This window comes from Chaetodon trifascialis, chromosome 2 (assembly GCF_039877785.1).
Source record: "Chaetodon trifascialis isolate fChaTrf1 chromosome 2, fChaTrf1.hap1, whole genome shotgun sequence".
Lineage (NCBI taxonomy): Eukaryota > Metazoa > Chordata > Actinopteri > Chaetodontiformes > Chaetodontidae > Chaetodon > Chaetodon trifascialis.
This window is the reverse complement of record NC_092057.1, coordinates 14015203-14038607: the sequence shown is the minus strand read 5'-3', so window position 1 is coordinate 14038607 and position 23405 is coordinate 14015203. Positions and strand designations below refer to the sequence as shown.

Here is a 23405-nt window from a genome sequence, read left to right as displayed (position 1 = left end):
CCGCTGGGAACAAGGGAGGCGGAAAAGCGAATACAGGTGCTATCAAACACACACATCTCACACTCCCGTCTGTCTCTTTATTTTCTCTTTCTCTTGCTCCCACTGTAAACCACCCTTTCTGCAAGCGCACCCCCATCCCTCACCAATCTCTCAGTGCTTCTCTGTATCTCTTGAGAAAGGTGGATGGGAAAGTGGAAAAAGGAACGCAGGTGCCATTATACAAGCAAAGGGGGTCTCCGGTGGGGAATTGCAAGGGCAAGAGGGGGGAGAGTGAGAGACATCAGTTTATTGGCATTCACACATCAACCATTTGACTTCCTCCCTGACTGTTTCACTCAGGGTTATGGAGGAGTGAGAGGCCAGGAGGGAGCAGGGAAGACAGCAACAGCGATGCTCGAGAAGTGAAGAGTGTGTTTTTGTGTGTGTGTGTGTGTGTGTGTCCTAAGCTTCCCAGATAGAGAAACACTGTAGATGATGAGTCACCAGAGTGATAATATGTGCTACAAAATGATCAGTTGGCCTCTGGAATAAGAACTGCACCCACCTGTTTATTTTGGGGGTGTGATACCAACATGTAGATACAGTATATCACACATGTGAAATGGGTGCTTAGCCAACACGCTAATATGATAATATTATGTCCTCTTTTAGCGCTAGCAGCTAATTAGCCGGGATGCATATGGGATGAGTTTGGGAGGGCTACATGTAAACAAAAACTAATTAATCTACTGCTTCAGCAAACAACCTGAATAAGCAGGAGTGGATCTGCAGCACAAACATGCAGACATACACCGAGCAAACCTGTTTCTGTCTCCATCCTCTCATTGACTGTGATGGCATCCTTTAAATTAATGTCCTTTTTGTTACAACTCGAGGATGCGTTTTTGCAGTTTTGCCCGTCATTTCTATTTTTTTTTTAACACTGAGGATATGAAGCGATGAAATTTGGTAATGCAACATCCGACAGACAATGAGACTGGTTGCAAACAGGCCAGTAGTTAAACAAGTAATCAGCCAATTGACAAAAAAAAAAAAAATAAGAAGCCACTGTTTTGATAATCAATCCTGTGAGCCATTTTTCAAGCAAAAATGTCAAATATTCTCTGACTCCAGCTTCTCAAATGTGAGGCTTTTCTGTTTTTCAATTTGGCTCAAGGAAAATTGTGAAGGGCAATGTTGACCATTATCTGACATTTTACTGAGAAAATGTAGTAATTCAGTAATTCATCTGGAAAATAATTAGCATGATAATCCATAATGAAAATAATCAGTTGACAGAACTCTGCCAGCAGGTTTCTAATCATTTATCAAGGAAGAGTTCCAAAACGTTTGGATGTCGTAGCTGCTATTTTTGTATCACTGGAACTTACACTGCATTTTTAAAAGCAAGTAAATAATGTCATTTAATCAAGTGTAGAACTAATTGGCAGAACCACTTTATTTAGAAGCAGAAGCAATAATCCCACAATGCACGGAAAACTGTTGTCAAAAGTTGAACCAGGAAATTAGTCTGTAAAGTGTGACAGATGTCTGAAAATAATTCGACAAATTGCCTTTGCTATCTCCTCAATGACTTCGTCTAATCTGAGGATTTGTTTAAAACCTGTATGACGATGAACGTCAGCAATGTTGCAGCCTTCCCAGATCTCTGCAAACAACTTGGCGAGTAGATTGATTGCAGATACAAATGGTGGCCAAAACAAGTGCTGGATTGGTTGTGTGCATGAATGAGACCATATGCGCTGACATATGCATGCCATACATACAATGTGGCGGTGCGTTTGTTTAATGTGCAGGTATGTGTGTTTGCACAGTGTATGGGATCCATGTGTACTTGCAAGAGTGTTGGCATTAAAATGAGTGTGTGTTGTGTGCGTGTGTGTGCGTTGGATAGTGTGCACAGGGGGCTGGGAGAAGCATTGCAGTGCATCATTCTGCTCCACTTGCTTTACAGTAGCAGTCCAGGCAACAGCGAGAGAGACAGAGGAGAGGATGCTCTGTAGGCACGGCAGATATGACAACAGAAGCACTGCTTTCCACTCGCTGCTGGTGCTGCTCCCAAGCGCTCGCTTTGATGTGTTTCCGATAACCCCCCTTTTCTACTCTCATTAAACTTTTCATTGCTTTTTATTGAACTTTTGATTATCTTGCATTTTCAATTTCATATAATTTTTTCATTGAAATTTAATTCGCTGGTGCTGAGATTGCATCTCTGGAGGAGCGAGATAGGTAAGGAGAAGAAGGGGTGTGATTTCCTTGAGGTCCAGACATCTCCACATCAAGAACTCAAAGATGGAATATACGTCTCTCTGGTGTGTGGGTGTGTGGGTGGGTGGGTGGCTGTGCCTGTAAGCTCTGGTGCCGTTGGTGACATTTCTATCTGCACAAGTATGAGGACTTGAGGGCTAAAATGGAGACAGGTTTTTTTTTTAGGGGTCTTCAAAGAGGGGAGAGACTCTGCAGAGACAGATAAGGGTGTCGTTTGTGTGTGTGCGTATGTGGGAATATGCATTACAGGGTAGGCACATGCATGTGTGTGCGCGCCCATGCAGCGTGCGCGCACACACACGCGTGCATGCACCAGTAAATGGGGCAGAAGTGAAATGCTTTGAAGCGTTGGGGTAATCCAGCGTAAACAGCAGCGGCAACACAGAGTAGAGCTGGGCTGTTCTACTACTCCCAGCTACACAAGGGGAACACTGGCACACGCACGAGCACATGTGCACGGACGTACAGTATGTGGACACACGCGCACAGTAGGACATACTTTGTAAAATGATGGAGTTGGGATGTTAGAAGTATGGAAAGGGGCGAGAGAGGAGGGAAGAACAGGATTTTTTTCCCTTCGCTCGCTTGGCTGAGCTCTGAGAAAGTGCATGTTTTGAAAATGTTTTCATCAGAGAAGCAGGCTTATCTGTCAGTTGTTGTTGGAGTTTGTCTTCCCTGACAGGATGAGTTTGCAGCTAAATCAGGCTTTAAATTCACAGCATGCCGCGCTCTGACCCGTCATCCATAAATAGAGGGCAAATTAGACATTGTCACTGAGCATCACTGTCTCCTCACTGCCCCCTTTATTGTTTTCCTCTTTCTCTCGCATTCCATTTCTGTTTTTGTGAATATCTTTTAATTTCTGACCGCCCCTCCCTCCCTCCCTCCCTCCTCCGTCCTGCCCTCTCTCTTCCTCAATCCACCTTGCAGACTCTACCTCCCTCCATCAATCCACCCTACAGCATCAAAGCCTCTCCACACCACCAACTTCATCATGAATAAATTGCCAATTTAGTATACATGAAACGAGTCCCCAGTTCCCCAAACGAAGTGAGAAAGGAGAAGAGATGAAGTGTGAGAGGGAGAGAGGAAGAGAGGGAGAGAGAGGAGAGAGAGAGAATTCAATTATTTTTGTCTCTATTAAGAACCCAAACCTCCTGCCCACTCTCCTCACTTGGCAATTAGTGCTGTAGATAATTAACGAGGAGAGGGCAGCACCACACCACATCCCTAATCACGCACATTTCTATCTGGTGGAGTAAGGGACTGTTGGTATAATTTTGTTTCACATTACTAAGGCTAATTACATAATCGATCACTCGCAGCCCCCTGCAGTAACCAAGGTGTGTGGTGGAATGTTTTTGATGTTAACCTGTAACTGGCTGTCTGAGAGCAGCCACTCCGTGAAGCATCTTTGCATCTTTTATTGGATTTCAGGCGGCACATCAAAATGTCTGACCGGTTTGATGTGACAGCATTAGATCATTGTCGAGAATATATTTATATATTTGAGGCGTGCTCGTGTGAGTGTGTACGGGCGTGTTGTCAGCTTGCATGTAGTCCTAAGCCATGTTCTATGATGTGACATTGCTGACTGGTGCTGACGTTAAGACTTTTCGGGGGGGGGGGGAGTGGAAAAAAGCCTGCATCAGGAGAAAAAGAGCTAGCCCATCAAGGGTGTGTGTGTGTGTGTGTCGGAGGATGCCGAGAGAGAAAAGGAGACTCTGCAGTCTATCTACAGCGCATGGATGAGGAAGGTGGGGTCCTTTGATGTTCTCAATTGTGGTTTTAGCTGACCAGAAACACGCCTAAGTAACGTTAGATTTTCTGTTCACAAGGTGAGCCCCGTGGCATCAACATGAACATCAATACGAGCAGACCAACAAGGGCGGAAAATAAATTAATACTGAGCCACAAACACAAGCTGGTATTATTTTTAAGGCACTAAGGCCATGACCAAGCAATACACAACACAATATCCATCATACTCAGGTCTTCCTCTCTGATTCGCCGGCAGAGAGGGCATTGCATTGAATGGAGATGGATAGCGAGTCATTTGGTTCCAGGCAGGCCTGTTTAGAATTCTGCAGACAGAACTGCAAAGTAGATGAGCTATTATTGATATTGATCGTGGCCTCTTATCAGTACCATTGATTCTGAATGCAAAAAAAAATAAATAAATAGAAATTGAAAGCAAAAGAATGTCAGCGAACCCTTTGAGGAGACTAAAACTTTGTTGGCCAACACATTCTCACTCAGGACGAGTCACATACGGACGCTTGGTCACGACTGCTTGCCGTCACTTTTTAAGGCACTGAGTATCCCTTTAGAGTCATTTTTCAACGTGCAGAGCTCCATGTCCAAGTTAGCAATATTAAATATGCATCTGGTCACACTTTCAAAATAAAGCTTGCTGAGAACAATAATAAACACATGTTGGTTAGCTTTAGGAAATGATCAAGATTTGGCTCGAAGCTATAGAAATTGGACAACCCTGCACTAAAAAATAAACTTCAAAGGAGGACCCAGTGCCTTAAAAAGTGATGCCAATATAGTGACAAGTTGGGAGTGAGAGCAGGTTGTGTTAGCAGACACCAGTGGATGGCCATCGGTGATTCTGATGCACACTGTAGTTCAGGACCAGAATACACACGTTAAATAAGCGCCCTCCTCAAAGGGTTAGAATTAGGATTCTTAGAGTAAAGTGTTGTAACACACACACACAAGCTTGCTTTGCTGATACATGCTGAGTGTGAAAAAAAAACCAAAACGATAAAGAACACGTGGGACTATGGTGTGGCAAAGTAATCAACGACACCAGGAAGCGGAAATACCTGTGTGAAAAACCTGCAGGACCTTTCTCTCTTCTGAAGCTGCAAATTCAAACAATTCAGCTGTTAGCGACATAACACCTCTCAATCATACACACTCACACATACACTCAGGTGCACGGAGGCAGTCACACCCACTTCATTAAACATTGCACAGAAAGAGTTGATGGCTGACAGATATTGCTATTCTCCTCACTCGCATATATCTCCACTCCTTCTCCCCTTTCCTTCCAGACTGTTGTCCATAATTCCCCCAGTTCCTCCACTCCTTTTCCTACACATTCTCTGCTTCTACCGTCAAGTGAATTGATGGCATTAATTACTCTGCCACTCGTGCGTGATTGGTCACATTTGATTTCCTAACAAAAATTTGCATAATAAGCCCGCATATTACTCAATTAGGTACATATAATTGGGCCATTATTGAGGAGGATTGTGTTTCCTTTTGCACGGAGGACTTTTTTCCTCCAAATTCAACCTTTAACAGGCCATTTGGTCAACAGCAAAACACAGATTAATTGATTCCACTTAACACATGCTCCGGTATGTATTCACTTCGCGTGTTACTGAATTACTTAGCGAGGGACCACAGGAGACGTAAAGAGTGTGATAGTGAGACAAAAAGAGGCCGAAAGGGAGACGGAAAATAAAACGGATCCAGCAACTCAGACGGTACAGCTGAAAAAAAGACAGTGACTATATAAGAGGTGGCACCAGCTGTCAATCTGGCTGCTAAACCCCGCCTATCGCTTTTGACCTCAGCAGAGCCAATCAAGAGACCGTCCACCATCCAGTCAGTCAGTCAATTAGCCAGCCAAGCCAGCCAGTCAGCAATTCCCCATTGATTTAACTCACTTTAAGTGAACGCCTACACAAACAAAGCACAGAACTAAATTATTTCCTTGTCTAGCGGGGTAGTAAAACCGATCCTTTGCATACTCCGGATCGAGTTTCCATTAATGTAATCCAGAAGTAAGCACTCAAGCCTGCTTGTCAACAGCATCTTCACAGCCGTAGCTCAAAGCCTGAAGTTCATTAAACAATGGGCTATGACATAAAACATGTCCCAAGCCTGTTTTCGTCTCAAGCGCTGTATGTTTTAATGAGAGTAACTCCCAGGCCGAGACAGGGTTTTATTAAATTTCAGTCCCGATCTGAGAAGAGTTGAGGAACCCTGCCAAAGACTAAAAGCAGTTATCTATCACCCATAATGTTGCACAAAACTTGTTACAAAGATACACACACAGGGAGAAGGATAAAATAATACCTAAAAGTAGCTATTCATCATCTGGAGCTCTGCAGTGTTATGTATGGTTCTTCATCAAACTCTGCACACAGAGACTTTTCTAACCTCTGAAGAATGAGCCTGAGACAAAGACACTAACCTCTGATACTATTTATCTTACTGTTAACTTGAAAGGTTTCCTCTATCTGCTCCCCTTTCTCTCCCTCATCCCTCTTTCTCTTAATTTTCTGTCATTTAACTTGCATCCTTCCCCCCTACTGGAGCCTGCAGGAAAATCATTCATCACACTCAATCACTCACTATGCATTGACCTCTCAAGCTGCATTACCTTGGTGAGGCTGCGGGCAGCGCTGTCCTTTCCCCCGGGCGTGAGGTTCCTGAGCTGGACGTCCAGCAGTTCGACCAGTTGGGCCATGGCCCGCACTGTGGATGGTACATCGCCAGGACGCAGAAGCCCTTTGGTCTGCTCTGCCAGCTCCCTGGCCACGATTGCCGCTGTCTCGCCCGAACGAAGCTGGGAGCCGCACGGGGAGGAGAGCGGGATAAAGTGAGATGAGTCCGATGAAGTGAGAAGAGAGGGGAGAGTTGCAAAGACGAGAGAAAGTTAGCGAGGGCGCGAAGAGGAGGACAGCGAGAGACAGTGGAGAGAGAACAGCAAAAGACAGATGGAAAAATGAGAGGACGGGCAGAGAGGTGAAGGACAGATGGAGTGAGAGAAGTAAATTTGGAGGGATGGGGGTGAGCACAACAACAACAAAGATGGGATGAAGGAGCATTAAGAGGACAAGAGCCATTAAGTCATTTGAAGCGGCGAGAGGAAGTCTGCATTGTTTTTCCAGCGCCTTGTAACATTTAAGAATACTTTGAAGGGACGTTTCCTACTGCGGCACCGCTGCTGCAATACTGGGTTCACAGGGACCGTTTTTCCCCATATTTTGTCTTATAAAGAAAACCCTTAAAGCCTTGTGGCTCATGCCAGGACAGCCACAAAGTCGTAAATTGAAATTGTGAGAAGTTAACTGGGGCAGCACTTTCCAGAATAAAAATATCTTGAAGAATTGAACACAATGATGTTTTCCATTCAATAGCAATGTATTCTATGCTAATTCCTGACGGCTGTTAGCCTATCATGAAGACTACAGTGTGAGCAAATGACCTTATAGGATATTACCATTCCCCTACAGCTATATAAAGTCTCTAACATCTCAAACACGAGTAAGGGTTAACAAACGAAGACGGATATGTGACCTACATCTTCCCCTGTGGTCAATGCATCTTCATGCATGAGAAATTGCTCCAAGACTATATCCACAACACACACCCTTAGACCAGGCTTCAGACTTACTTTCTGCATGATGTGGTTGACCCAGGGTGACGTGCAGTTGCTGAGGTCGGGGCCTTGGGGATCCCAGTAGCCCACATGCGCCATGCACACGTATGTGGCCACGCCTGCAAGACAAGCAAAACACACAGTGTAACGATCAGACTACACAGTTTTTTTTGTCTTTGATGATGGTCACCGTGTCAGATCTAATGATCGGTGCTATAAACTCTTGCCATGTGTGACTAGCAAGACTGCACGTATGACCCCGACCGATCACAGCACGTCTTATTTCGTCTTATTACCCATGTATTACTCACACTGTGGGGACATAAATCTGTTTGCGCAGTCACATTGTGGGAACTTGCTGCACTTGTGGGGATAAAATGCAGGTGTCCATAGGATAAGTCCCCAGGAAATGAATGTAAGCTTATGTAATGCCAACAAGTGATGTCATTCTGTTCTACAGTCATATTTACTAGGCAGAGGGAACCTCATTGTGTTTTTACAGAGAAATCATTGCCCCACAAAGTCAAATTTCTGACAGTTTGTTGTTTGCTTAAAGGCAATATTTGAAAACAATTCTATTTGGACCGTAAGCTCGTGAAACACACAGAAGCTGGTTCTTCTTCTTCCTGTCAGATTTCATCAGATAAGCTTGGAAAGACGAGGAGCAGCGATTTGGACTTGCCTCTGCTCACATCAGAGACTTTCAAGGAGCAGGCCAGATATGTCAAGTTTCTAACGAATCCGTAAGTTATATTCACAACAAAACCCTCAGCAGCAGTGTGTGTGTGTGTGTGTGTATATGTATATATATGCACATAGAAATTGTTAAATATTTTATTGCTTAACCATTTCTGATCTTTTCTTGCAGACAATGGACGTTCCTAGGACATAGAAAAATTGATTTGGACACAGGCGACCTCCTGGCCGACATGTGTCATGACATTGTAGAGGTGACCTGGAGCATAGTCTTACTGTTGAACCACAGGTTTACAGCTAGGTGTGTAACCACATTTCCACGGAGGGTGAAACACCACAGAGGGAGCAGACCTACTGTAGATTGACACCTGAGGATATCCAAGCTAGCCTGGGAAATTTGCTTCACGGCTTTCTTGCAGAAGAAATGGAAGCCAATGCTGAGCCGTCTGAAAACTCTGAACGTTTGCGGCAGCTGGTTGCAGAAGAGGTGGCCAAGAAAGTGAACTTCAGAGTGGATATTATCACGCAGCGGTCCGCTTCTCTTCCTCAATGGCTACGATCTGTTGAGACTGAAACATCAGGTTTTCAAACTGTGGAAATGGTTTTCCAGATCGGCAGCATATTACACAAGCTCCTGAACATTCCTGAATCCTCTGAAGAAGAAGACCTCGGTGCTTCGTCACAGTTGTCCGATTTATACAATGTGTCCAAGGTCGAGGAGTTGAGAACAGAGGGTACCAAAAGCTCTCAGAATTCAGAGCTCCCGAGTACCAAAGAGGAGTTATTGCAGAGAGGGCAGACCTTTCTTGATATATTCCTTGGTAAGATGCTCAACCACATTGCCCACTCCACCAAAATGTCAGTGCTTGACTTTGAAGGAATGTTGAAAGGTCTGGGGCAGACTATGAGAGAAGAGCGTTGTTCTCTCCCACAGACCTGTGGACACCTCCACCTTACATCATTAAGAAGCATTGTCAGAGGTTTAGATCCATGCAGCTGCTGCAAATTGCCAACATGTCTGACAATTTAGTGTTTGTGGAGGCAGATGCCAGGGAATTGCAATCACAGCTACCAGCTTTATTGCAAAAGTCACAAGGTTTTTCAGAGGAAGAAGCTAAGTTGCCCCAGGTTAGGTTGACACCTCAGAGTCCTAAAGTGAAGTTGTCGAACTGGAGAACGGATCATCATCCGTGCGTCAGAAGAGACAGGAGTGGCCTGCCATCATCTGGAGGTTCTCTGTCATTTGAGGTGACCCTTCACCTCCTGCATCAGGGGTTGATCACAGGATGAGTAACTCTTTCATTTCACATTCAGCCTTTCTCTCATATTCTGTCTTTATTGTTTTGCATTTACCTTGAAAAACAATCACTCTTTCCCCATAATAATCAAATGGGTTGTTTTTCAAGATGAATCCCCCTTAAAAAAGATGTGTTGTTTTGATGTTTGTTTGACAAAGTAGAGCTGAAGCTTGCGAGCCTCCGCTCTACTTGGTCTCTGTCATAACGAAAACATCCTTTTTAAGGGTGAGGATAACACGGAGGCTCAGTGTGTCCTCACAGGGAAGAGGAAGATTCAGTTTCTAAATCTCTTTTCTGTGTGGAGTTTGCACAATCTCCTCGTGTTGACGTGTGGTTTTCTCCAGGTGCTCAGGTTTCCTTTTTTAAAGTAGCATCCAGGAGTGAAATAGAGCTCAGTGAAAGTTCTGTCTGGTAGACCTCCTCCTTGGACATGCAAGTCACCCTGCACAGTTTCCCGCTATCTCTACGCTCCACAAACTGATCTATGTCCTCATCCAATCACAATGTGACACAATCACCTCTAGCCAATCATCTCTCGTCTCTCCCTGCTGTTATTTAGCTGCCCATCAGCACCGTGATGCGCTGACTGCTTCTAAATATTGCAGATAGTAGTCACTGAAGGATAAGGTTCACATGCACATAAATGTGATCAAGCAGGCCAGCTACAACATTAAACTACATTTTCCAGGTTAAGATCATAAAGAGATGCGGTGTCCTGTGCTTTTACTTTTGGATTTAATTATGGTTTTAAAATGCTTTCACTTGAAAGAAGAGTTTGAAACTGTTTGCACCTTTGTGTCTAGCGTGGTTACGGTTGTATTGCTACTACATTTTGCTGACAGCTGTGCAAAGAATCAGTAGACGGAAACCAAATGGAGATAAAGGAACAGTGTTGTTATCCATGCAGCTTCCTTACCTAGTGTCCCTACGGGGCAGGGCTGCTTTGCTGTCTGGCCCTGCTGTGTGCGGGGCCACGATATGTCGGCGGTCACCCTTGGGCTGCAGAAGTCTTGCGGAGGCAGGGCAGGTGGTTGCGGGGGCACTGGAGGGAGCTGCACTGGTGGGGAGCGTCCTCCAGCTTTCTGGTTGGTGTCAGGAATCTGGTTGGTGTCTGACGACGAGCCACCCGCGGGCACCAGGACGGGCTGGCGAACGGTGGTGGTGGTTCGGTAGCGCTGGCCGGGGGAGGTGGTGAGGAGAGGCCGCGGGGTGGTGTAGTAGGGAGGAGAACGGGTGGTGGTCGTGCGGCTGGTAGATGAAGAGGAAGAACCTCCACCACCAACTGGACCTCCACCACCTCCACCACCTCCTCCTCCGCCTCCTCGGATAGGAGGCATCATGGGAGGTGGGCGATAATCTGAAAAGGAAAGAGAAAGAAAGAGGGTTTCATTTAAAAAAAATAAATAAATCAGAGTGCCAGGAGCCAAACGATTTGTGGGTCCCAATATGACTGTAGTGCGGATGTTTTTATGAGCTCTCCATGCCAGGACATGAGTTAAAAATGTATTCCCAGGATGAAAAAGTAAGAACAACAGAGTTAAAAGAACTGCAATCAAGCAAACCATCTGTGTCAGCACCAAGAGAAGTGAGCAGCGGCCTACGAGCATAAATAATAGTACGGTGACAGACACAAACACATTTGCAGGTGTTCATTTGCACAGCACTTAATAGCTTTGATGGAGAGTAGCTCATGTTTCTGATGACTTCCAAATGTTTCAGTGGTAAAATAATGTATAAGCGCAACATCTCCCGGTAAGACAAACAGTCGCTTTGTCCTGCAAACGCGCACAGGGTGACCAGTCTTTCCTGTGGGACTGGCACACAGTCGTGGTTCTTGCTGCCTATTCTGGCAGAAAAAAAACATTCTTTCAGCGTCATGCATGATTCATAGCTCCATGACATCACGGGAGGCAAGGAGGCCACTAAAATGCATATGACACACTCTTTTATTGTCAATATTTCATTGTAAAAAGGCTCAATTATTCACACTGACCCTGTTCAGGGGACAGAAATAAAGAATGGATTGATGACATGAGAGGAATAGAGCACGTGTTTGTGAAGTGCTATAACGTCCTCTTCTGAACACACCACACCGGCACTCTATCTTCAAACCTCGTGCTGCTTTCAACTGCACATGGTACAAATCAATATTGAAGGATCGAAAGTTGAGTCAAAGGAAATAATTGTTTAATTACTTTCCTTCTGAATCATTTTCATTGGTCCCAAATCATTTGGAAGTCTATTAGTGTGATACTGCATACAGGTGGAGCCCATTTTCTAAAAGGCACATCTTCACTTGGAATCACTCTTTAATAGATCTGTCTGTAACTATGAACACTTTTATGATACGGCTGAGACGGCCTAAAAGTATTTTGAATAAAAATGCAAATTAATATACTCAAGAATATTTTTTTTAGGAATTTGTAATTACAGAAAACAAACCCACAACCCTTAAGTTTGAACCTGCAGATGTTCCATAGTATGTGAATTAGTTTATTATTATCACCAAACCTTTTTTTTTTTTATTCTGAATAAACTATATGCTTTTGCACCTGGTTTTTCTAGAGACAACGACATCTGAGTGCTTATGCCAAATCAATGCAGCACACTCACTTTGCTTGCAGGCCTATATGACTGATAACAAGTGTTTTCTTCATCTTCCTATTACAAATTCACAGCATGTGTATTTCTGCAAGTACATATAAAAGCAAGCATGCAAACAAATAGAGAGACAAAACACATAAGCGCAGAGGCAACTCTCTCCCAAAACTAGTCAAATAAGAGTTCTCACAGTTTCATGTTCTGCGACTTTTACAAGAGAAATATATTTTTCTCTATAATCTCAGGCTCTGTGTTTAGTTGTGACAATATTGTCAACACAAAAAAGGAAACTTAAACCTAACAGTGAAATATTCCAGAGTCCAGAGCAAGCTGACCCTGGCTCAACTTCCCTAAAAAGATTTTCCTCACCGCCTCCACGCCGACCTGCAACTATGAATATGATTTATTTTCTTCTGAAGAGTGTGCAATATACCGACACCACGCTACATGATTTCTGGGTAATGGAGTCCTTCAAGCTCTCAAAAATTCAGCTATCGCTCGCTGCCAGTCGGAGCAGCAAAAGTGTGAGGCTGCCTTTGCAGCTTGTGCAGCTTTGAGTCTGCCCTGATGTGAAAAATTCTCTACTCCATGATTTTCAGCAAAAATGGAAAGCGCAGGCACTTGTGTTTCTCTGTCTGAGGGGGTTGGTGTGCCTAAGGCCATAATATGTACAACATGCTGGTCATTGACATTGAGGGGTTATAGAGTTTGTCATCTCTCAATGGGGCTGTATGTGTTGTTCAGGAAACGGCTGTGATTGTAAGAATTTAACCAGTACAGGCTGGTATAATATTCGTAATCCGATGGGTTTTTGCTGTGCTGTATACAGATTTCTATGAGGTCTGATTTGGGATGCAATGTGCACAAAATTAGCTTACTGCAGTTTTTTGGTTAAACTTTTTGTTCCTTTGGGGCTGAAGGGAAGGTGTGAGTGTGGAGAATGAAGTGTGAGCGCGTGGACACGTGGGTGGTAGGAAAGAGTGGGTGTTTATTTACTGTGAACCGAAGTTGTCCCTTCCTGTGGATTTTAAGTTTAATTAAAGGAGCCATACCCCCCCCCCCCTTCTCTGTCTGTCTGTCTGGTTGACTGACAGCCATGTAACATGCTGCTCCTCCTGTACGTTCTGTTCTCTTCCTCCACAACTCAATGGAGTGTTTCCGTACCTAAACTGTGCTGCTCCCCGTTCCTGAATCACTGCCGCCCTGCCTCATGCATTCTCCACGGAACATTGCCATCAATCATGCGTAGCAGCAGTGACCTAGGGACTAGCTGTCAATCTGTGTGTGTGTGTGTGTGTGTGTGTGTGTGTGTGTGTGTGCGTGCGTGCGTGCATGTGTGTACTTACAAAACAGAGAGCTAGTGTGTGTGCGTCTATCTCTACTCAAACGGGAAGCTCCATTAGGGCCTCTGCCACAACAATAGAAGAGTAATGGTGTGTGTGTGTGTGTGTGTGTGTGTGTGTGTGTGTGTGTGTGTGTGTGTGTGTGTGTGTGTGTGTGTGTGTGTGTGTGTGTGTGTGTGCGTGCATGTGTGTGTGTCTGTCTGAGGTTGATGTCTGCTGTCATTTGAGTACAGCGGGAGAAAACACAAGGGCTGGCAGCTTGAGGTGAGGTAACACAAAAGCCTGCAAGCATCACAGGCAAGGGGCCATAGCACTTCACCACCCATGCATCTCCATCTCTCTACCTTCCTGTTCTCTTGACATTTTCCACCTGATTTGATCGCTCACTCATAACTTCCTTTCACTTTCTGCCACACTTTAATTCTCCCGATCTCCATTTCTATATTTCCCAGCGCTCTCTTTCAAGCACGCTCTCCCGTGTGTTTATTTTGTCCTCCTTTGCGACATTTGGATGAAAAAAAAAAAAAAGATGTCGTCACGTGATGAATTCATCACTTGCATCACTCAGGATGCTGTGAAAGATGCTGTGCTGAACTACAGCAACATGACATAACAGCCTCATGAAACATTTATAGAGAAAAAGGCTAGAGGTTGTACTCATGGGGACTGACATATCTGCCTGCATTTAAGCTTAGGAAGCACTGACTAAATGCGCTATGACAACTTCATGATGTCAGCCAACCTAAACATTGCACTCTTTGCCGCGACTGATGCCACGAGAACAAGCATGTGACACAAAGCAAAACTACGGTCATAAATTCAGTTAACAGTTTGCCACTTTGTGTATGCCCTGCATGTGGGCGACATATCTTGACAGATATGCTTTAGGAGAAACGTCAGTTATACTACATGCTGCGTGATAAACGTGGCTCTTCAATGGACACATTTTACTGTAGAAACATAAGAAACGCATTGTTGCTGCATTGGCTCGGGATAAAGCTCTGCATCAATGATTCTATCTCGCAGTGGCCAATACGCTTGGCTCGGCATTGGTGCTGTGTATGCATGCAGCATTACAATCAATTAAATAAATAAGGTGTAATTTAACAAACTGTGTCACACTGTTGCATTTGGCAACACTCCTCAAATATATAAAACAGGATTCTAACAGTGGCGGCTCCTAACAAATTTCTCAGGGGGGGCAACTGTTGCAATGATGGCTAAGATGACCCGTTCAATGAGTAAAATAATATTAAATAAAAGTCAGATAGCTAACTTCACAGTGTTACATTGTATTGTTTAATTTGGTTTTCCTGTTCAACTACTAGATGGCAACACCAGACATGAATTGTACATACTGTACGGTATTTTTGTATAGCTATATGAAGTTAAATTTCTCAAATACAATAAATTAGGTTTCACAATAAAACACTTCCACCGTGGCATCAACAGATACACTGTCATCTACTAGTTTGCCCATGAAATCACTGTTTAGCACAGTCTACAATTTATAGGCACCATGGATGCCATAGCAATAATCGAACCAAATCAAATTATACTATCATCAAAATTGTAATTAATCAAATCTTTCCAGAACATATTCAGTATATACAGTATTTGGCTGCCAATATGCAATCAATACGACTATTTACAATTCAACTCACCATTTAATAACACGCTCACTCATCACTTGTTCTGAAATTTTGCTTGCCTCTCTTTCAAGCAGGCAAAGTGATCAATTAGCCTCCATACGTTGTCTATACCCGACTATCCCTTTTCCGGGTTGCGGGGGGGGGGGGCTGGAGCCAATCCCAGCTGTCAACGGGCGAGAGGCGGGGTACACCCTGAACCGGTCGCCAGCCGGTCACAGGGCAGTGATCAATTACCCTCTCACTGAAATCAGGCATGTTCCTGACAAGTTTTCTTTCCATGGAAAACAAGGCCAATGTTACAGTTGCTAGCTATGTTGACATTGCAGTCTCCCGAGTCCTGACACGTGCGCGCGCTGTACGTATCGTCCGAGCACGCATCAGTGCATATGACGAAATCACGTTGGGGCAAGCCCTCCCGGAGCCCATAGAAATGAATTGTAGGGTCCAAAAACTGAAAAAAAAAAGAATCTCAACATGTAAGTCTATGAGAGCGCCGAGGGGGCGGGGCTTCTGGTTGGAAAGTGACATTCAGGCTGCTGAATGTCGCAACAAAATTCAGGCTGCTGATTGGACAATAATATTAAGACTTAAACCAGCAAAATAAACTCTTTTCTCTCTTTTTTTCTCGTGTGGCTTAAGGAGGGCGGTGTACTATCGCCCACTATGGGCCAGCCGCCCCTGGATTCTAACTATTACGTTTTTCATCTTTTAATTACAATTTGCTTGGAATCATTTGTTTGAACAAAATTTCTTGCTCACAGTAACACACTGTGAGCAAATTATAATGACACAATACCGCTAATAGCTGATATGCCCTAATTCTAGTGTGCGATACAGCTGAAAGCAGCAGAACAACTAATGGACCTTGGCAGTTTTTGTCTGCTGTCCACATGGTCAAGAATGGACTTTCGATTCCAGCTGTCGAGCTAACGGGGATGAGAAGTCCTTTCAGTGGTCAGAGAAAGTGAGATTCAAACATCTACTGCTCAAGACATCTGGCAAACTCTTTGCCGAAGAGAGCTCTTTGGTACGATCGAAAGCTCCAGAACAGCTGGAATGGTGAGAATGTTTTGTCGACTTGTCTTTTGTTTGTTTTCCTGACCCGTAGCAAGCCCATTGGGAAGGTGAGACAATGGCAGGCTGGCAGTAAACTTGTTCCTGGAGTTGTCTATCTGTCACCACACTGGAGTGGCCACAGAGACGCTGTCAGTCAGCCTGGGATGCTAGCACATGATCATCTGACATGCAGACAGACGCGCCTGTGTGTGCCTGTATGTGTGTGTGCATATGACTGTGTGCGGCGATGTTTTTCTGTGTGGGTAAGACTGCCTGTCTCTGCCTCCGCTCTGTTTTGCCGAGAATGCGCTTGACTTCTCACTCGGTAAACAGAGGGATCGTAAATCCACAACACAAAAGGTAGAAGGCAGGGAGGAGAGAGGAGAGGGAAAATGAACTTCCCCTGGCAAGTTTCCCACATCGTCAGAAAAAGCGGCAGACAGCGAGCGAGGGGGGGTGGGGGGGTGGAACAGAAGCAAAGAGAAGAGGGATTTGAATTAAGGCAGAAATTTCATAGAACTGAGGCCGAACTGTCTATTATACTCGTATGGTCTCCTTAATATGCAAGATGATTACTTTCTCGCACTTTCCTTAAAAGTTACCGCCTCTTTGCCGCTACACACACATGCACACACACCATCCTGATCAGTAGGGAGGGGTGGATCCAGAGGGGTACCAGTGAAATGATAATCTGGAGGGCACAAAGCTTTCTAGGCTGGATAGTAGCACAGACACTGAATAGGGCTGCATACTGTGATAACACTGCCCCTATGGCTGGAGTGCAAACGCTCACTTGTGCAGACACTCAGCTGTGCTCCAAGCGACACACACACGCAGATACGCACACACTTGAACAGAAATTTACTTTTTTCACTTGTTTCAGCGCAATGCAAAACACACACTCGTGCACACACGGAGCTTGTGGCGAGTGGCTCGCGCCTGCTGATAAGACAGAATGGAGCACTTCAAAGCGGTGATACTTAGAGATAGAAAACAACCTCAACTAATAGAGCCTCCCTCAAGATGGCTGGCAGGCACCACCACGTTCCACAGCTTATGCGTCACATACAGACGCCACATCAGCCGCCGCTCAGCCCTGTCGGCTTACCGGTTGCGTAATCATGTCATCCCTCTGCTGAGGTTGGAGACACCTGAAGCAAGTTTGCCAATTACATGCTTCTCTCTTAATCAGGGGAAGTTCCCTTGTTCAAAGCAAAAACCTAATGGGACAGACCATTTTTTATCCTTTTTTTTGTTTCCCTGCTTAATAATTGAGAGAATCATCAGCATATTGCTTCAAAGTCCAGATCGTGCCTCTCCTATTGGACAACAGCTGCAGTACGAATATACAGTTGGCATCCAGCAAAATCCTATTATTGTGGTAAAATGAGTGCAGAAGCCTTGCAAGTGACCCTGTGGCTACTCAATATTTTGCTCCCCATAATTTATCACCAAGTCCCATCATTTAGAGATTAAGATTGTATCCACTTTGGTGCCCTCCTGCATGTTTTCCTACATTTCAAAAATGAAATCTGAATAGACAGCCACAGCAACACGCTCTGCTCGCTGCTCTCTTCTGTATTTACTTCCTGTGAGGCTGTGGGCTTCCCTTCCACCCCGTCGTCCTAGGCTAGGCCTGCTTAATTTGGCATCTGCTTTTTGGCAGAGGAGAAGCGGTGTGGAGGCCAAACGCATGCAGAGGGTCTGGCTGGGGCAATCCAATCGATAAGGACACACTGCAGGCAAGGAACAGGTGCACCAGACTCTCTGAAGCAGAGCCCAGTGTCTGCTGAGACGGCTGTGTCGTAAGCTATTTGGGAAGGAGGGAGGTAGGCAGGGAGGGAAGAAGGCAGGAGGTAAAAGACGAAGAGGAGAGAGGACAGAGGTGAGAGCGGGAGTGTAGATTGAGGTGTAAAAGACTATGTGTTCATGTCGCCTTGAAAAATACTATTTAATGCTGTGCAGTATGACTTCGACCGTTCTGTTTGAGAAATCAGATCCAATACACATGATTAACAACATCGCAGTCCCACAGCTGGGAGAATAAAATTCTGAATCCAAGGGTTTATGTTTTGCAAACAATCATAAACACACTAAGTAAACCTGCTTTTATTTTAACAGAGCTCAATCATCTGAAGTGGTGTGAACAGTCAGGTCTATCAGGGACTGCACGCACAGACAATGTGCACACCCACGCACACACACAATTTGGTGTGAGAAGCCGAAATGTGCTGAGAGTTGGTCTAATCAGTGATCTGGTGAAAGAGGGTCGCCACTTCAACCATTAACTCTTTTTATTCTCCCCACTTTAGCTTGCTTCCAACATTTCCTGCGCTGCTTAGCCCTGTCGCTTGATTGCAATCTGGTGCCAAGGAAAAAAGAGAGAGGAAAGGAGGGGAGAGGATAGGTGGGGGAGGATGGTGTAAATAAATGGAGGGGGGGTAAAGACAATAGATACTCCATGCTTGACTTCCTTAGGAAATGGAGTACTCTGATTCCATCCATTAAGAGTTCAAAGGTGAACATTTAAATTTCCGTGAACTGACAGAGTGACCAGCAGAGGTCAGCTCTATATAACTGTGTATTTAAGAGATTAGAATAGAATGCCAGCGTTTGATTACTCTCTAATTAAGATTGAGGATATCACTTTTGACACTTTAAATATCTGACTGAAGTAAGCAACGGGCTGGTATAATTGAGTTTTTATCTGTGGTTACATGGATTTCACACCGATTTACACAGAGTTTCCACTTGTTCAAAGCTCTATGAACGCTAAAATGATGCTTGAGCAAATAGTGTTCAAACTCTGAAATCAAAGACAAATGCAAAAAAAATTAAAAGAAATCTTTGATCTTATCTTTTTAGATATCACTAAGAAGCAAACTCTAAAGGTTAGAGCAATTTTTCACTGTTAATCATTGTTTTTTACAGCGTAGTCTAAAGGTAGGAATAACAAGCTGTAGGAGTTAATGTTTGGTGCCTGATTTTGAGCAATACAAATGTAGCAACAGATTCCTTGAAAGTGTGCAAACTGAACAGTGTGCATCTCTGTAAAAGCACCGAAATAATCTTGCACAAGGTGAACGCTCTGGCATAAGTTAGAATAAAGTTGAAGTCATTATTGTAAGTAGGTGCAAAAAACGACAACAAAATACCTCCAGGGTTGCTGAGGAAAATTACTTATGTACCTTTCCTGTTCTACTAATTCCAGTGTGCTTGTTCTATCCAATAGAATACACTATCAGATTGTCTCACTTGAACATAAGAACTTAAGTAGATCATTACCTTAAAGGGCTCGAGTGAGGTGGCAGCACGACAAAGTGAACACACAGTGCTTGTGAGACTTAAAGCCTGTGAAAATCTGCAGCAAGGATGAAAGAAAAAAATACAAAGAGGTGCAGGTAGCAGGAGAAAATGAGACTGGGATAGAGAAAGATTATAAGGGTGAAACAAACATGGGAAAGGCAGTGTGTACACACTGGGATCTATTCAGTTTTGGCTCTGTTGGCCCCTCCTTTCCTGAAGATGCAGATAACATGAATAATTTTGCGACTTTGTTGGGAAAACTTTCTAAAGTGTGGCAAGGCAGACTGGAGGTGATAAATTATTCAAATGTTTCATTGGAGCCATGCCGCTTGCGTAGGGCAGGCCTCTATAATATGCATGTAAGAAGACATGATGAAACAACTCCATAAACAGTAGAGAGTGAGGGAGTGTTTGGGGAGCGTGTGGCAGGAGGATGGGGTAACACAGACGCAAGTGACTTTGACTCTATGTCGGCATCCACGCACTGGGCCTCTATGATATATACATCTAAGGACACTCGATGAAATCGCCTTGTGTGAGTGGGGTAAAGGGTTGAGCGCAGAAAAAGGAAGGCAAAATAAGCGGCAGATAAGGGCGACAGAGAGAAAAACAGTGCAAAACACAGAGTTAAAGAGAAAGATATATGAGAGGAGGAAGGGGAAATATCGAGATTCCTGCCATTGTGAGTGAACATGTTTGTGTGAGAGACAGGGAGAAAGAACGGGTATTTAAGAGACAAAGAAGAAACACAAACAGACATGGGAAACAATGAATGCAGAGAGGCAGTCCACTTTCTTCTCAAGTACCAAGGGAGGGAGAATATGCATTTCAAAAAGATCATTTTCTGCTGCATCATTGGTGTGATGGAATACATGAGAGTACACCTTTATATTATCTGCTGGCCTACAGTGAACTAACTTTCCTTTTTATATCCTCCCAGTGATGTTTAAATTCTTATGCTTCAAAACTTTATTCAATACCTTATACTTAGAGGGATATAAACACTTTTTTTTCCTGAACCCCTTCTTGTTTATTTATGAAAAACAAAACAAAAAAAACAGGCCAATCATCTCACACAGCAGTGTATAGAACTGAAATCTAGTATTACAGAATTGGCAAAATTATGTCTTAAATTAAGACTTATTTTCACTTAATTGAGGATGTGTGTCTTGAGTCCAAACACTGACAATACTTCAGAATGAACTCTTCTAAATGGCCTTTGTTACCAGCTGGACAGACAAAACACTGTAAGTGGTGCTCTATGCTGTACCCCAATTACACTGAGTCCTCAGTGGCCTTCCTCGGCCTTATCTCACTCCATGGCCCATTTCCTGTCTCGTTTTATATCTTTAAGAAATCCACATGCGCTGAAACAAAAGCAGGGCGAGCAATACGCTACATCAGTAATGAGTGGAAACCCTCAGAATGGCCCCTTCCTTTGGCCTGTTTCCTCACTGACTAAGACAAAAAAAAAACCCACCAGGGCTGGAACATACCAGGTTTGATCACAGCCACTTCATAGAATATACTTAATTACTGATAGTGAGCATAAAAAAATGCCTCAGACAAGTCTAGACAGAACAAACAGCAAAATATAGGGTCCACATACAACAACATAAAAGTGGAATGAATCGACTTGTCGCCTCATTTTCCAAAGAATGAGAAAATCATGCAGTTAATCCTTGTCTTCATTGAGTGAGGGAACGGAGCGAGGAGGCAAGTAAAGGAGTGGGGCTGCATTGATTGTATGTATTTATCTCCTGCTGGTCAGCAGTCTGGCTTGTTGCTGTGCACTGGAGGTCATTCTCCACACTGAATCCCCATTGATCTCTTTAGAGCCTCCAGAGACACCCCGAGCTCCATTATGAGAGTGATCACACTCTCAAGCGTACACCAATAAACACATATGCGCGCTCATGAATAGAGAAGCACAAACTCATGCTCTAAGTGCATTAGCACATTACGACACGGCCGTGCACACCATTATGCATGCATAAACACGCACACACGCACACATTTTTACAGCGTGGCCTCACTTCACACATGCACACTGATCGGTAGAAACCAAGTTTAATGCTGCCTCTCTCTATAATTCCTTGTTCTGTGCCTCCTAACTGCGTGTAAGAGCATGCATTAATTCAGACATCATTTAATAAGACACGCAGCCAGACTGCCTTGACCACTCCATAGAAAGGTGCTGAAAGGCAATTACGTTGGGCAAATAGCCCTTCAGGCTCCAGAGGCCTAAGCCCTTCCATCCAGGCAAAGAAAGGAGAGGAGGGTTCACTCTAACCTCACAACAGGGTTGACAGAGAGTCGCTCTGGGTCAGACAGTATTCCTTAGCTTTTCAGACAGACACAGCAATGATAGTTAACACCCATATTATTGGTTTATATAAATGAGACCACCTGCAAACTGGATTTATGACCCTCTGGACCTGGGTTGAAAATGGGTATGACGCTGTACAGCTTAGATAAACAAGCATATCAGTGAGTTTCATACTGAAGAACCGCAACCAACCAAACACAAAGATGAATGGACTTTTTGGCCACAACATAACATTGATGTTCTCACCCTGTAAGACGAATGCAAGTTCAAAATTCACTTTTCTTTTAGCTCTGTTTTGGTCTCCACCAACCCCTTAGGGAAATATTTGGCTTTTAACCACTGAATGCACCACTAAAATCACCAGCTACTCGCTAACTTTGATTGTCCGCTGTTTGGTGCTGAGCAGGTAGCGTACAGGTAGTTTATCAATGCTTTTGGTAAAAAAAATAATAGCTGTGGCTGGAAAATGTTTCATGAGAGCAGTGAGAGTCTATCAAAACAGCAAAGTTGTGGGCCATAAAACCCAAACAATAATCTGAAATATGGCTAAATGCTTAGAACTGGAGTCAAGTAGTAACTATCTGTGGATTTGCTTCTATGAGCAGCTCCTTTTCACTCAAAATATTGATCAATGCAGCTTTACTGTACTAAACTCCAAAGAGTTTTTTTTTCTAGAGAAAATAACAGTAACCTCTGAATTTGGGTCAACAATAAACCAACAAAAACAGAACCAGTCAAACACAGGTTGAAGCATCTTCACATTGTCTAAAGCGGACATCCTGTATGAAAGCAGCATTAGTTCATCCTCCCTCCCGACGCTCCTGGCTGCATTCTCGAGACGTGCATTAGGATTTGTTAAACAGCTGGGGAAACTGAAGTAAAGTGCTGGCAAGCGGTAAAGTAAAAGGCAAGACGCATTTACAGTATGTAAGGCACAGCATGACATCATTAGAAATATTCCTCTGAAGGCAGAGATCAAGGTAGTCTTTCTGATGCCTTTGCGAGTTTCTCTTTGGTTAAATAAAGCAGAAACACTTCCACAAACCGCATATTTGCTTACATCTAGAACGTAAATGGTATATCCAGAACCAGCTTGAAAAGTTTTTGTGTCTTTGAATTCTAAAGACATGTAGATACCATGGGTGGGGCGGTGGGGGAATAGTCATAATTGAGAATCGTGACAGCACAGATGGTGCTTTTCTTCCTTTTTAAGTCATTTAGCAGAATTAATTATTGGGGGAAGATTAGTGGCTGTAAGTATTCCTTATGTCACAACAAAAAGCATTTATCATTGTGAATATTAAAATGAATGAATATTAAAAGAACTGCACATATGCCAAGGTATTTTATGTGAAGATTTAAAAAAAAAAAAAATCACATCAGAGCCTGTCCAATTATTGTAGTCGGGGAAAGTACTCAAACATGCACCTTTTTTCTTCTTATTACACA

General features: G+C 43.8%; 2 protein-coding genes across 7 annotated transcripts in view; both read right to left on the bottom strand.

Annotated features, from left to right (window-relative positions):
- Nucleotides 1-4618, bottom strand: part of hgsnat (heparan-alpha-glucosaminide N-acetyltransferase) — a 102274-nt gene extending 97656 nt beyond the window's left edge. The window contains exon 1 of the mRNA XM_070984621.1: nt 4613-4618. The gene's annotated coding sequence lies outside the window, so the exon portion shown is untranslated. The remainder of the gene's footprint in view (nt 1-4612) is intronic.
- adgrl3.1 (adhesion G protein-coupled receptor L3.1) overlaps nt 1-23405 on the bottom strand; it is a 111978-nt gene that overhangs the window by 30865 nt on the left and 57708 nt on the right. For all 6 annotated transcript variants that reach the window (XM_070984590.1, XM_070984553.1, XM_070984570.1 and 3 more), the window contains 4 exons: nt 10586-11026; nt 7691-7794; nt 6674-6859; nt 5103-5141 (listed from right to left, as the gene is read on the bottom strand). In XM_070984590.1, coding sequence (XP_070840691.1) covers nt 5103-5141; nt 6674-6859; nt 7691-7794; nt 10586-11026 — 770 coding nt within the window. The remainder of the gene's footprint in view (nt 1-5102; nt 5142-6673; nt 6860-7690; nt 7795-10585; nt 11027-23405) is intronic.